The 16,063-nt window shown below is 39.8% G+C and overlaps 1 protein-coding gene across 1 annotated transcript in view; it reads left to right on the top strand.

The window, feature by feature from the left end:
- Positions 1-16,063, top strand: part of TPD52L1 (TPD52 like 1) — a 60,120-nt gene that overhangs the window by 12,286 nt on the left and 31,771 nt on the right. The window contains exon 2 of the mRNA XM_075046401.1: positions 8,469-8,584. Within this exon, the coding sequence (XP_074902502.1) occupies positions 8,469-8,584 (116 nt within the window). The remainder of the gene's footprint in view (positions 1-8,468; positions 8,585-16,063) is intronic.

Consider the following 16,063-nt stretch of genomic DNA (forward strand, 5'->3'; position numbering starts at 1 on the left):
TGCATACCTTGCTGTGCCATTAGCTACACTATAATGACATGGCAAAAGAAGCAGTAACATGTCATTTTGCTTACTAGGAGGGTTATATAATTAGAGGATGTTTTCTCACGATTTGATATGAATAGTAGATAACAAAGTAGGTATACTATTTTTGATTGGTTGGGAAACGAAAAAACAGAGCAGTAAAAGGGCTTCAATTCTTAACTGTTTTGTTAGAATAAAGGATCATCTATATATTTCCCTGAAATGAACATCAGAAAATGTACATGAGCAGAAATTTGGTGTTCTTGCCTTTAATTTTGCTGTCATTATGGTTAATTCAACAGACATCACTGCCAATAGTGTGGGCTTTTTTTTTTTTTTTGTTGGTTTTGGTGTGGGGAGTTGTTTTTTGTTTGGTTTTTTTTTTAACATGGTCAACATACAAGAATTAGCCTGATATGTAATACTCTAGAACATGGGTCTGAGATGACTATGGAGAAAATCCATAAAAAGCACTAATTAAAACACCTTCATCCAGTTAATTTTCAGATACCTGAATAAGTCTAAAAATCTGTCTTGGTTTTTATCATTGTATTGTTGGTTAATTTAAATTTCATGGAATAGTTACAGATTCTGTAGTTTCTAAGGGCCTTATTTAATTTGTCATACCTACAATTCTGGTGGCAAACATATGCACAGGTACAGATCAATGTTGAAACAGTTTCTAGTATTAAATCAGATTTGACAGCTGTCGTGGTTTAAGTCCAGCCAGCAACTAGGCACCACGTTGCTGCTCGCTCACTCCCCCCCTCCCAGTGGGATGGGGAGGAGAATCGGAAAAAAAAAGAAGTAAAACTCATGGGTTGAGATAAGAATGATTTAATAACTAAAGTAAAGTAAAATATAATACCACTACTAATAAGAAAATACAATAATAATAGTAACAAAAAGGAATGTAATAAAATAATTTAAAAAAAAGAAATAAAACCCAAGAAAAGACAAGTGATGTACAGTGCAATTGCCCACCACCCTCTGACTGATGCCTGAGCAGTGATCCACCCCTCCCATCCAACTCCCCCCAGTTTATATACTGAGTGTGATATTTGATGGTATGGAATATCCCTTTGGCTAGTTCGGGTCAGCTGTCCTGGCCTTGCTCCCTCCCAACTTCTTGTGCACTTGCTTGCTGGCAGAGCATGGGAAACTGAAAAATCCTTAACTTATCCTAAGTGCTACTTAGCAACAACTAAAACATCAGTGTGTTATCAACTTTATTCTCACACTAAATCCAAAACACACTGTACCAGCTACTAAGAAGAAAATTAACTCTATCCCAGCCAAAACCAGGACAACAGCAGGCTGCAGAATATGGATTACTAGTCTTAGCCACAACTACCATGAACTTTGGGAGAAAACTCAAAAATGCCCCTGAAACGTTTCAGTATACTGTAACTCCTTTTACAGTTGTTGTATTATCTTGTCGTATGAATCTTTCAGAAGATCACATTAAACATGTTCCCCCAGTTATCCAACTCCTACTTTTTCTGTATAAATATCCTAATACAAAGGGTTGTCTGCTCAATCGTTTTGAGTTGGATCCTTCTGTATGACTTGCAGTTCCTAATTAGTGATAATCCCATACTTTTAATGATTCCTGCATATTTTATCTAATTATATGTGACAGTAAGTACTAAAGCTTTCTTTAAAGTAAAAGCCAAACAGCTCTTTGCACTGATTTATACCTACTATATGCTTTCCCATACTTTATGCGGGCTTTTTTTTTTTCTTCTGAAGTAACATTCATCCAGACAATCACTAGTCTGCCTGTTTGTGGAGAATAAATGAGTTATACATGAGTATATTCTTAGTGTAATTTGTTGTAGGAATATAAGGTTGTAGGAGACCATAGGGACCTTCAGATCTTGTCCCCAACAATGTTAGGCCACAAGAAGAGGGGCTGTCTGGAAGAGATAATGAGGGAGGTAGGCTGGGTCTTGCATCTGTCTCTGGGCAGAGTCCTGTGATTGTATATCCCAGAACTAAGTCTTGATTAAGCTTCTGGACTGGGCTTGATTGCAACTGGAAGAAGTGGAGAGAAGGGAATAGGCAATGAGGACTCCTTAGCTGACAGGGAAGAATGAGTGATGGGAAGTTCATGGAATAGCTTCTAACACGCCTTCTGCTCCGTTGATGCCTCTTATGTGATTTTTCAGCGCAAGAGAATTGCTGGGCACCAGGCACAGCGACTGAAATGGAATTCAGGAGAAACACGATTGACTTAATCAGGATAAGATGGAGAAGGAAAAGAAAATAGATGCTAGTAAGTGGTGTGTGGGCTCTATCCTCATGTCCCTACCTGTTAGTGGCCTGCTTGAATGAAACTTGGAAAACTTGTACTTTAGACTTTGTGCTGTTAGTAAGGACATAAGAGATACAGGACAGCCCCAGTGCGATGGGTTCTTGTCATGGCTGGTAGTGTGTTGCATGAAGCTCCTAATTCATTCTGGGAAGCTTGCAGCACCTATACGACGAAGTGAAGCAGAAGCTATTCACTCACCCAACAACTAAATTGCTATTCTGAATGAGTGGAAAGTTATTATCCGATTCCACGCCTGGATATTGGTAAGCAGCTGTGCATCCGAACAATTCCAGTTTTTCCAGTTTTGACCACAGCTAGAAACAAGGCATGATCTTCAGTGTTTCTGGGAAGAGCAGATAAGAGAAGCAGGGAATGCAGCTTGAATGTGACTCCTCCATTAAGAAGCACATACATACTAGTCAGGGAAAGGAGGAGCATTGGGAACCTCAGACCAACCTTTTCTTCTTTTTTTTTTTTTTTCCCCCTTTTTTATTTTTTCTTTCTTCTGCTATCAAAGATTTTATGTTAATGTTGAAAACATCTCAGCTGCTTGTACAACTCCCTTTTCAGCATAACCAATACCTATGCATCTTTAGGCAAAAATAGTGTCTCTCCCAGACCAACTACGTGTGTGTTGTCAGGTTACGTAGCTGGGCAGGAGAGGAAAATGCCTGCCCAGGATTTTGAGACTGTATGAGAGCAGTACTTACAGGTGGGTTTATATGACATCCCTTAAAATGCACTGAAGGGTGCTAGGCTGCTCCTTGGAAACCTGCCCTTAAAGGACGGTTCTGTCATTGTTAAGGACTTGCAGTACTCCTCTTGGTCTAGAAAATCTAGTTGTAAGCATGTGAGGTGACAGTATCTAGAGAGAGAAAGCAGTAACTGCAAGAAATGTCTTTGCAGTGTAGCACAGTGCAGAGATACCCACAAGCTCTGAGCAACTGGTATACAGTGGTCCAAAGCAGAGGTCCTAGCTCAAGGCTCCAGAGCAGTATGTTATGTTATCAGTGTGCCTGAGCTGATAAGCTGTGTAAACTTGGCACGGCTACCTAGCAGAAAACAAGTTTGTACTGATGCAGCTGTAGTCTGAGTTTGAGCTGGTGGATGCTGACCTATGTTGTGCTCCATTTCAAATATAATAATGTCCTAATTATAACCCCTGTGCTTGTTGTTGCTGCTTTAGTAATGTCATTGACCATGTAGAACTTGACTTTGATTTAGCAGGATTAAAGCATCATTATGTATTGGTCTGGGGAGTATCAGATATCTCGCAGTTCTAGAATTACTGTGCGTCTCAGTGCAGTGAAGTCAGTTAAATGTAATAATCAGGGTTATGAATCCTAGCAGACTAGGTTCTTTTGGTGTCTTTACTTTTGTGAGCATGTAGGTAAAACTGCTTTGATTCCCTGCATATAAAACCAGTTGGTAATTTGGCAGTAATGATTCTGACCAGGTATATATTTGTCACTTCTTACGGAAAACTAATTTAACCACTGGGAAATGTTTCACTTTGAAATTTTATGCTCCCTATATTTTGTCAGAAGGAGCCTTAACTGAGAGTTACTCAGTAATAAATATTTTCCCTAATCCTGTAAGTTAGGAGAAAGAATGACTTAAAATAATTTTACAACTTCCCCAAACTTTCAGTAAGCTATTGGGGAAACAGATCCTTGAAATGTTACCTGACCAGATTCACAACTTCCCAACAAGCTTATTTTAATAAGCCGCTAATGATAATTTGAATACTTTTATTTAAGATAGCCTAAATTTAAAGATGGGTTTTGCATGGAGATCAGCAAATGGAAATTGAGGTGCACTGTAAAAGTTATCATATTCCAGTGCTGCAGTAACGGTTTGCCTTGGACATCTGATCGAAATGCCATTCTGTATTTTAGTTTCTGAGAGAAGTTAAGAGATTATTTATATAACTATAGATACATTATGACTATGTATAGATATAGGCTATGTACATATATTTAATTCCAGGTGAATTGAAACCAGTTAAGTTCCTTCTACACCCAAAGGAAGAAGTGTGAAACAAGAAGAGCTGTATTGCGTGCTTAGCTGCAGCAACTGTATGTATAAACTGAACGTCTGTACATGCACACAGACGAATGTCTGCATTGCTAAAGTTCAGATTTCTTTCTTCCTGGGTGAAGTACACAGTTCTTGGAATTGAGTGTACATGGTGAAGTATAAAAATGCAGTGTTATCTTAAAATTCTGGCTTTTGGATGCCTAAATCTGGCACTCTTCTACATAGTGTAGAAAAATACTTAGATTCTAGGACTCAGCTATAACCATTTAGCTGAATCAACTCATCCTTGTGTGTGTTTTCATGAATTGTTAGATAGTGTTTACCAAAATGTGTAGCTACATTAAGCACACTAAATAGGATCCTACCTTGTTCCTTGATTCTTAAAGAATTACTCATGTGGTTAATTCAAGACATACCAGCAACCCAATGAGCTCTTCTATTCTGTTATGCTTCTGTACTTGGTGCATCTGTAACCAATGTCTGAAAGGTATATTTTCCAGGCTGCCTAGCTGAAAGGACCCTACAGGGAAAGTTGAGAGGAGGCTGTGTTTCCGCATGGAGTAGAAGGTGGGAGAATATTTGGGGTCAGCAATACTAGCAATAGGAGCTGTTTTGCTACCAAAATCATTACCAATTCTTACATATACTGGTGTGAATTCTGCTGCAGGTTCCCGTTCTCCTTGGAAACTGCAAAACTAACAAGTTGTCTTACGAGTAGGAAAATGTTGATAGCCTGATTTCCTATGGTTTTGCGTCTTGTGGTTGGCTCACTTCCTTGAATCAAGTTAATACTGTAGTTCCTCCTGAGGCTGTGCTGAACAACTCCTGGGTAAAGTGCTATAGGAACCTCACAAAAGGTGTGCTTTGGTGGAATGGATGCTGCGGTACAAACTTAGGACATTTTTTTCTGTTGTTGTGAAACAGATTTTATGAATGACCTTTCTTCCCTATTTGGTTTCTCTGATACCTCATATAAGGATGAGCTCATCTAGCATTCCCTCTGCCTGTGAAATCACTTCAAATCTTCTCTATCACTGACTGGTTTTATTAAACTTGTTTTAAGAGACCTGTAACTCTGTTTGAAATCTAATACAGAACTCAGTTATTAGAGGGGAAATAGGGACAGGCACATAAATTAAAAAAAAAAAAAAAAAAAGACTAAGAACAACAAAATCTTGGGAACCTTGCCCACACACTTTGCTGTGCAATTGCTTGAAATTGTGGATGCTGAATTCTCTAGGGTATGAATCACACGGACAGAATTTTATGTTTACATGCTCAATAGATGGAAAAAGTTGAGATATCTTCTGCCTCAGGAAGCCTGTTTTCTTCCTAAGGTGTTTGGTTTTTTATTCCTCCCTTTCCTAAGCTGAAAGACTAAGGCAGGCAAATGGGAGAAGTGGTCTGTGAGGGTAGCCCCAGACACTGGTGAAGAGACATTTTCAGGTCAGATTCAAAAAATCAGTTTCTGTTGCTCAAATGGGGAAAAGAGACTGAGAAGTTCGGATGACGGAGCACTAGAACTGAAGCATCCTACCTGTGCTGATAGACCTGGTCCTGAAGTGGTCAGTCATAAATGGTGAGAGGATACCAGTGAAGCTGTCTTCAACAGAGTAGAACGGCAGCAGAAGGTGATGTCCAGGACTGAGAGCTACTAGGTGGGGCTGGAAAAAACAAGGATCATGAAGGAGAGACAGAGACTGAGAACAGCAAGGAAAGAGTGAGAATGTAGGTTGCTCGTGATAGTGCTCATGTGAGGAAGTTTCAGAACTGAGACTGGCTGAAAGAACACTGCAACCCACGGTATGGTGGAGAGATGTTCAGACTCGAACTGTGGGTTGACTGAAGCGAAGCCTTTGTGGAGGGACAAAGACCATTAGGGAGGACTCTGGTAGTGGCTTGAGCAAGAAAGTGGAGACTGAAGGATCAGAGTAGATTTTAGAAGACTTAGACGAGAAGCAAGAGATAAGAATTGGGACTGGCACTGGATGGGGTTGCAGAGGATCATGCAGAAGATTGACATGCATGTGCTATTTTGGAATGGATTGTAATTTCAGTTCAGTCTTGAAATTTGGACTTGGCCATTGGGTCTAGTTAAGTGTTACTCAGTCATCTTTGGTGATTTTGGCCGTGTTGGCTTCCATCTCTATCTAACCATTGTCCAGCAATTCTGGCCTCTTTACCTAGCCAGTCCCAAAGCAATGCTGTCCCTTGAGCACAGATCTGCCTCCTTATTAGCTCAACTATCAGTTGCTCCAAGATAGCCTCATCTCACATCTACCCCAAGAGTTTCCATAAGGGTTTTTGTCCTTAACTCAGTTGCCCCCGAGGTTTTTCCCAGCATTTCTGAGAGCTGCCCTGTACTGCCGCTCCTCCATCCATGAAATAAGAGACTGCTTTCAAGACCGTGGGGACCAAGTTTAGCCTGATTCCCATAGCAACACTATTAATCGTCAAACAAAAACCAAACAATTGTGTTTAGAGATGGAGGGGTGTTAATAAAGGTGATTTGGGAGTATTCCCACTGAATAAATGTGCTTTTCTTTTGTTGCGGCTTTGGTAATCTAGGTTTTCCTGGCAAGCTGCTTTTAGGGTAATAGCTAGGGTAGCAACTACTTCTGTATGCTTTCATGTTTTTTAAAAGGTTTTGTGCTTAAGGGCGGTGCTCTATTCTTGGGTATGGTGCCAGGTGGGGTCCAGCACCTGTGTTGCTGCTCTTTATCTTCCCACTCAGGGGAGGTTGTAATTAACAAGGCCAAGTTCACCACATTGTGCTCTGCAGTGAAGTTGATGGTGTGAATCAAATCAGTTCTGTTCTGTTAAATAGGAGGAAATCCAGGTACACTGGGGGACTCTAGGTGGAAGAAATGACAGAAAGCTGGAGGGAGTTTTGCTTTCTGCATGAAAATATAAAGTACACAGTTTCAGGTTGTTGAATACTTCAAACTTGCTGCTTGTAACCTCTACTCCCTACTGCCAAAACTTAACAAAGTTAAATTCTAATCTCTGTGTAGTAGACTATACAGGCCTCTGTGGACCTGGGAAAGAAATTGTTCTCTTTTGTATTAAGTAGAATACAGATGTCAGGAGTTAGCTGAGATGGCCGATTGCCCTGCTGAAGGACTGAAATACCAGGAAGAGTGCTGTCCTAGATGTGGCCTGGAGAAGAATTTTCTTCCACAACAGATCAAGAACTTCAAAACAAGTTCCAAAGGAGCAAGAATGTTTTCTGTTATCTCATGTTTTGCATTGTTTTCTTTGCAGACAATGAAGAATGAGAGGCTATTAATGGTTGGAACCCCAGCAATCATTCTTCTCTTTACTGAACGATTGGGAGATAGGATATATTTTGTTTCCTCTGTATATATCATACGAGGCAGGCCCAGGTCTTGCAAACATTTATGTATGTGCTTATCTTGGTTATCATACATACTGATCCTGATCTTGGATGTGTAGAAGAAGAAAGTAACTAGAGGTCCAGCATAATTGTTGAGCCTTTGCAGGTTTAGATTAAGCGATCAAGGTATGCTTCTCTCTAACATTTAGAAGATTCAAACAGGAGGTATGACGTTTGCTTCTGCAAACTGTGTACATCTGTAAGGTTCTCAAATTGCTGCAATCAGAGGTACTTTTAAAGCAAACTCGGCTCCGTAATATACTTCCTATATTGCTCAGTGTACTATTGTCACTATTCACATCAGTGATCCACATTAACCAGCTTTCTTGTTTTGAAGAAGAAGCTTGCTTTCTTCTTTTTTTATCCCCTTTTTTCCTTCTGTATTATTAGAAGCAAGGAAATGCCTTGTCAAGGACTAGTGGGGTCCAAGGTGATTGCTTGCTGGGAACAAGTGGTGCTTTCACATATTAAATTGCTTCTGTGCAGACATTACCATCTGATACTTCCAGTAGCTTTTCAGAAGCAAAGAGGAGCAGAATCCAAATGACCTTTAGCAGGAAAAGTTTGTTTTGTTTTTCTTTGTTTTTTTCCTAGTGGGTGAATATTATATAATTCTTAGATTTTAGAGGAGGTCTGTATCATAGCTGAAATAATAATGGTTGTCTTGACCTTTTAACTCTTTACTTTAAGGCCTGTTGGAAACCCGGTCTTTGCATGAAGCAGATGAAGATGTGGTCACTGATGTTGATTTCACCAATATGATTTCTGAAGAAGAAAAAGAAGAGTTAAAGATTGAACTAGCCAAGGTAATGAATTTGAATTTCTGTGAGTGTTACTGTTTCTACTTCCTTAAACTGGAAGATATTAATTGTAGCATGAAGTACACATCATAAAGGTATGCTCTTCCTTTTTAATCACATTATTGTAGCCTGGAATAATTTTAAGCAATTAATTTCCTTAGATATTTTTTGAAGAGTCAATATCTACTACTTGATGATTGTAGAGAGAAAGTTAAATATATCTTACCATTTTAGTCAAGATGTGTCTTTATTTATAAACCTTCCTTTATAAAGAATGAAAGGTGGTGTTCTTATTAGATCTATGGTATTGTTGTTGCAGTGGTTAAGACACCTGATGGAAAAGATTGTTTGTGTGCTGCTCAAAGGAAAAGATGATGGTGATGGTTGCAGAAGAGACTGATGGTGATGAGCCCAGTAATTTTACCACTTTTTTGTTTCCTTTGGCACTGATGTGTTTGGAGAGGGTTATATTTTTGGTTTGCATTTGTTGTTTGCTTAATTAAAGAACTTCCGGAGATGTCATGACACCATGAAGAAGTTAAAAATGATACTTAGTAATAAGGAGATGGGAGGAAAAAGGTGTGAGTCATATGGTCTTTTTATTACAAAGGCTAAAGAGATTGTGTAGATTCGGTCTACAATGGGAGGGTGGATTCAGTTTTAATTACTGCTGCTGAATACTGCAGAAACAGAATTGAAATTCCAAAATGTAAAATGAGAGAATGGAAAAAAGTGAGGGTTTACTTATTTTAAATATGAGACAAATAACAGAAATCACAGCTGTATGAATGGGAGAGTTGTTTTTGTCTTAACTGAAATAATGAATTTTTAAGACAGTAGGTTGGAACTTTCACATAGCGAGAATAATATAACAACCCATTTGAATAGCAGGAAATCCAAAATTTAGGACTGTGTGAGCATATTCCCTCAAAGTGTAATCTGGCTAGGGAAAAAACATTCCTTCATAATTGTTCCGTAGTGCTCTGTGAAGCATTTGCTGCTATTACACACAGAATGGGCATATCCAGAGGACAGTTCTTTTGCAGAGGTTGATCCCTGTCTTTCATACAACAGAATTATTTAGATTAATACTAAGTTGTAATGTTAAATTTTCGAAGAAGTCAGATTCTTAATGACTCTCAAGTCATTTACCTTCAGTGCTGATCTAGGATTTTCTAGTGAAACAAAACCCAAAAGGATGTTTTTTAGCTTTAATGTTTCGTCAAGCCTTGTGTTTCTGAGTTGCTAGTTAATTTTTACTTCTTTGCTGATCCTCTCACATCTATAAATAATAAGAAGGAAGGTGAAACTTTACATGGTTAGCTCATCACATAGTGATGAGAGAGGAGTTTGGATGTTCATTATTTGCTTTTCGTCAGGACCAGAGACAATGGGCACACACTGGAAGACAGAAGGTTCCCTCTGAACATCAGCAAACACGTTTTTACTGTGAGTGTGACTGAGTACTGGTGCAGGTTGCCCAGAGTCTCCATCCTTGAAGATATTCAAAATCTGTCTGGGCATAGTCCTGGGCAACTGGCTCTCCATGGCCCTGCTTGGGTGGTGGGGTTGGGCCAGATGACCTCCAGAGGTCCCTTCCGACCTTACCCATTCTGTGATTCTCTTCTCTTTTCTGGTGAAAGGGACTTAAGAGGCAGATGGAAGCAAGGAATAGTAGAAAAAAGAACTTTCTGCAACCATCTGAGAATGATATGCCTCTCTCAAGAATTAATCTCAAGTGTTTCTGGGCATCCTTCCTGCTTGCTGATTCCCTTGGGAGCAGAGACTTCTCAGTGGCTCATGATAGAAATGCTTTAATTCATGTACTAACACCCAAGTGAGAGATTGCCTTTCAAATATTATGATCTTGGCTGACCTAGAAATTATTTTCTGAATTGCTTGCAGCAGTTTACTGGCATACAGCTTATGCTTAAAAAGCAAATCAAACTGATAATTATGCTAAGAAAGGTTTGGAAAACTTGAATTTAGAGTGAACAAAGTCAACTTAAATGAGGCTTATGATTCTTAGAAAAGACTGTAAAAAACGTGTAAGACCTTGACTACTTCAGAAAGAAACCTCTGTGGGAATTGGTTAATGTTTCCTTTTGAAAAGCTGTTAGTCTTTAAAGTCCCCTCTGCTTCATCGGTGGTAGTTTTGTTTTCTTCCATGTCCCTATGTGTTAGGTAATACCTGTTTGAGCCTGTAGGAACAAGCACCTTTCTTCTTATTGTTCTGAAAGGTTCAAATCTTAATGCTGCAGTCACTTAATAGTTGATATAATGGGGAGCTGTTGTGAGCACCCGTTGGGCATGTATTTAAACAGAAAAAATATATTCCATCTCTGTGTTGTGTATCTGCTGTACATATTCTCTGTATTCTTCTTCTTCCTCCTTCCCTCCCCGACATTAGGAGGGGAACTAGCACTACTGTTTTTCTGACAGGTTTTTTTGTATCCTCTTTTCCTATTCCCCTGCTAGTAGTCTCTTTGTACTGCAAGCTTTTCAGTGTGTGGACTAACTCTGTTCTTATATTTGTAGTCTGGCTAACACAGCAGGGCTCTGACTCTAATCCAGCTCTGGAATTTCTACAATGCAAATAAAATGAGTAACTCTTACAGAAACTTCTAACAGTCATTTGAATTAACAGAAGACAGTCTGACACTTTGTAATAATAGCAGAAAATTGTAGGCCAAAACTACATAAGGCCAGAAGCTTGTTAGCGGGGCAGATTTTTTTCTTTTTTTTAATCCCCTTCTTCCCTTGGTGTGAGGAGCATGGTACAATGACTCTTGAGTCATGATGGGGGCTGAGGTTTTGAGCTCTCTCTCTCACTGCTGTCAGTTGTCCTTCCATTATGCTCATCAAAGTAGTAATTTACTCCTTGCTGTCTTCCCCCTCCCATACTGTCACAAAAGCAGCTATCTAGTTTGATCTACAGGCTTTCTGGCTGATGTGCAGGTTCTAAGTTTAGCTATGTGAGTTACTGCACGTTTATTCCCAGTTTGAGGAAAGATGTGAGTACCTTTTTCTGCAAACTTATGACTAATTATATTTATGAGTGTCCTTGCTGTCTCTGGGTGCTGTTCACCCAAGGAAAAACTTACAAATCAATAGGTACTCAGCCTGGAGGTTTAAAATTTGAGCTATATGATTTGGTGCAGAGATGAAGTGCCTGTTATGTTTTGTGCTATGTTATTCTGTTCACAGTTTCAACTACTTTCTTTAAAAGGCTACCATAGTAAGGTGTTCACATTTCCTTAGAAATATTTTATGCATTTTAGTATACATGTTATAATTCCCAGCAATTTTGAAAAGGGGTAACAATTCAATAACAATCATGAGTTTACTAAATACAATAGCTAATCAGAATATAAGGGTCCCGTGGATTGGCTTCATTGAGAGACAGTTTTTCTGTATGTTTGCTGTTACTTTCTTTTTGTCTTCTGACATAAAAAGGATCATGTGAAAAAATGGTATAGAGAAGATGCAGTCTTGTGGGGTTGGTTTTGAAAGCCAATTAAATGAAGGAAAAGATTATTTTCTTCCTCACAAAGTGAACTTCTTTGTGTTATCAAGTACCCACTTATAGTTCACTCTTTCTACCAGTAATAAAGCTGGTCCTTCATGATTACATTTTTTGTCTGTTAGATGTTTTCCAGCTTTTTTTACAGGATATGCAGAGAGTTGATGTTCAGTTCTAGCACAGGTGGGCAGATGCATGCTGAGGTCTGGCTGCCACGGTGGTACCTGTGGTGGTGAAGTGTGTGAGCCTGCCCTGAGAATCCAGGGTATTTCCAAGCCATGGTTCCATGATGTGAGAGTTTTTGTGGCAGTGCCCTTTCAAACTTTCTACCCCTGCTATTTTCATCTGTGAGCCTCCTGGCTGGTTTTGGCAGCCTGACCGGGAGGTGCTGTGCTGTGAGCTAGTGAGTGATGCAGCTGTGCAGGGGTGAATTGTGGTGGTGCAACCAAAGATGGGTGTACCAGCTCAGAGGAGCTCGTGGGAGTTCCTTGGGACAGCAGTGGCTCCAAGACCTCCCTCTCAGGGGACCGTGGCCTCAGTTTCTCTGCCCTCTTTGCTGTACGTAGTTACTCGCTCCATCTCAAGTTTTTGTCAGCATATTATCACGCTGCTGGTGTTGGTTGTGTAACTTGTGTTTTATTTCTTTAAACAATATCTGATAAAGCCTGTCCCACAGGTGGTTCTCACTCCTAAACAGCCATGTCTGCCTTCCTTTCAGTAGTGATGTATGCCTGTGGTACGTATCACAGTGCAGGACCTCAGCGGGTGTACTGCATGTGCTGCTTTAATTGATCACTGCCTTCCTCTCTTCTCCATCTCCAGCCATTTGTTCCTGCCCCCTGTGCTGTACCCACACACGTACTTGCACACCTCTCTGCAATGCTGGATCTAGGAACTGAGCTGGCTTAAAAATAGCCCTTGTTTTTGCTGTGATGGCTTTTACCTGGTTAAGCTCCCCCTGCTGCGGAGGGCTGCGCAAACAGCCAGGCCAGGACACTACACGTTTGGGTGATGTAGTGGTAGGGAAAAAGGATGCTTAATCTAACTGGTGCATTTAACTATGCTGGCTTCTGTTTTCTTTTGGAGCCCCTTAATTTAACCGCTTATGGCCTTGATCCTTAAAACAAGCATAATAAATACTCAATTTACTATTCAGCTTACCATTCAATCCATTCATCACTATTATTCCAACCAGTAGCTGAATCTTACCACCTCCATGTTTTACATAGTACTATGTGTATCTCGGAATATAGATAATACCAACTGACATAATATTTTATGAATAGTAGTTTATCCAAAATGCTCAATTTTACTGAATAAATACTTTCTGGTTTGTTTATTATGGGCTGTTTTGTTAGTGTCTACTGGAAAAAATGGAAAAGGTTATATGCTGGACAATTACTGGGGTGGTTTTTTTTCAGGCATGCCATGATCTTAAAAGGTTGTTCAACCCCATAAAACATACAATTTACCCTAAAATAATAATAACAAAAAAAGGCAAAACAAGGGAAAATACTTTTTTGTGTTTGTGTGCTGGACTTCACTGTCCTTCCATATTATTAGTCAGTCCCAGATTTGAGAGATCTATCTGTAATTGTGGATTTTTTCCTGGGGTCTCACCTTTGTGTGATTTACATGTTACTCATGTCAGCTAATCATGGAAATTGTAATGTCTTAGGTGGTCAGCTCCTCTCCTTGCTTTTACATGTCCCACAAAATAACAGAGGAAAGAAAAAACAGCTAGCAACTCTGATTCCTAGGCCCACAAAAAGGGAGAAGAGAACTTTGTCCCTATATGATGCATCTATATTCTTCTGACTCTGTTGCACTTAGAAAGAAGGGAAATGGGAGGACTAGAAATTTGTATTTCTGTTGACTTAAGCCCTAGTTTCACAATGGAGTCTGCACTTGTAAGAGTGGACTTTTTGAAAATGCCTAAGCAGTTGATGCCTGACTTTCATGGGAGTTAGGTTTGTAACCTGCTTAAATGCTTTTCAAGACACTACTATAAGTCCCTAGTCCTTTCTGCTACTTCAGAGTCTTCAATCACTGATACCTGAGCACTTGAGGGGGGCTTTGTATCTGCCATTATTTTAAAATGATGGAGCTTGAGGAGGATTTTGTCAATTCAAAACTGATCTCTAAAGAAAAATATTTTATTATTTTTAATACAGTCAAAAATGTTGTTCATACGTACGCCATTAAGCACATGGTTAATGCTTGCTTAGGGCTTTACAGCTTTAAGTATCTATTCAATGGAACAGATGGAAAGTAATTTTAATAGAAGCCCTTGAATGTTTACATATCCAGGTACCTACTTGTCTGCCTAGTGCTAGCCCATATGGAAAGCATTAATGTTTTAAGTACATGTAAGCATACCGGTATTGGTTTAAGTTAAGTTCTTTAGCAGTGTTACTCAGGCAGACTTGTGCGCTAAGGGGTTTGCTGTGGGTGGGAAAGAACTAAAGGGAGCTCTGAACTGCCGCCTGAGGAATGCCGACATTTGTGATTTCTTCTTTCTGAAAGCATTTAACCAGTTATTCTCTCAGAAGATAAACTCGTGCTGCCTCTTATCAGCGTTTTGTTTGCAGGTTAGGAATATAATGGAGCATAAGGGACATGGGAAGGAATAAAGCAATTTTGGATCGTTGCATATTCTACCAGTGAAGTGTTGGCATCGAAGGCATTGGTATATACACTGATACCTGCTTCACTGAGGTCATGATTTTGCTTTGTGCTCATAGTGTTGCTGCTTAATTCCTGAGCTGCTTGAATGATTTAGATAGCAGGTAGTGACAAAAGAGAAACTGATAGATGGGGGATTCAAGGGTGAGACTTTCCCAAGAAGAATGAGCTCGCAGCCAGTTTTGCAGGGAACGGAATGCATGAGTGTGTAAAATAAAAATAATGCTGGTATTGACATCCTAAATATAGCCCTGGATGTCAGCAACTGATTCAGCTGGTGCTTGCCTTATTCGCTGCAGCCTATGGAGTTAAATCACAGGGAGACTGTGGTTCCAAGGAACTTAACATATGGTAATCTGATATGTTACCATATGTTATCCTATTAACATATGGAGGAAGGATCACAGTCGGTAAGGGAATTTCTAAACCTGAAGTGAAAGGCAGCTGCTCTGGTGTCACTTGCCCTTCTTAGCTTCAGTACCTCCGAGTGCTGCTTGTATAATTAATTGGCTTGGGAGGCTTCTGGGTGAAGAATGCAAACCCGTGCTTGCAGGAGAGCTACCCAAGCGGGAGGATCCTGAGCCAGCGGCAGGCTGATTCAGCAGTTCATCCTCCAGTCAAGTGTTCTGGTCCTTGGCTTGCTCCAACACTGGCTTGGCTTAAATGTCTCAAATAATGTCCACCGCAGGGAGACTTACATCCCTCTGTTTGGGCTGAATGGCATCTTCACAACTTGAATTCGCACAGTTTGGTTAATTACTAGGAGCTCTGAAAAGGCTAATCTGCTGGGTCTTCTGAATGCTTCTATGCTTTGGGTAGAACCTGTTCATTCATGTTAACAGTCCATCTGCTATATATTTTTATGTTACTATTTTGAAATATGTAGGGCCTAAAATATATAGATAAAACTCGTGACAAGGACATAACTCTTTATGATACTCTCAAGTCATATGTTGTTATGAGTTGGTTTTTTTTAACCTGCTTCTAAGAATTTGCATCTGTTTTTTTAATGAGTGGAAGACTAAAAAGCTGCAGATACGAAGTTAAAAGCCTGTGCATTCAAAGAGCGATATTTGCCTGAATTATCTAGTCTTCTGTTGTTCTGCCCATTCCCATTTTACTAGTGAATGAAAAGCTGAAGTTTGAGACTCCTCATGCCCTCAGGCAGATCTTGGTCAAGTTGCTCAATAGTCACTTCCTTACTGGAAAATTCTCTCTCATCACATGCATGTGTATGATGGCGCACATAGGCAACGCAGTTTGAGACATTAATTTAA

This window comes from Buteo buteo, chromosome 15, assembly GCF_964188355.1.
Source record: "Buteo buteo chromosome 15, bButBut1.hap1.1, whole genome shotgun sequence".
In the NCBI taxonomy this organism is placed as follows: Eukaryota; Metazoa; Chordata; class Aves; order Accipitriformes; family Accipitridae; genus Buteo; species Buteo buteo.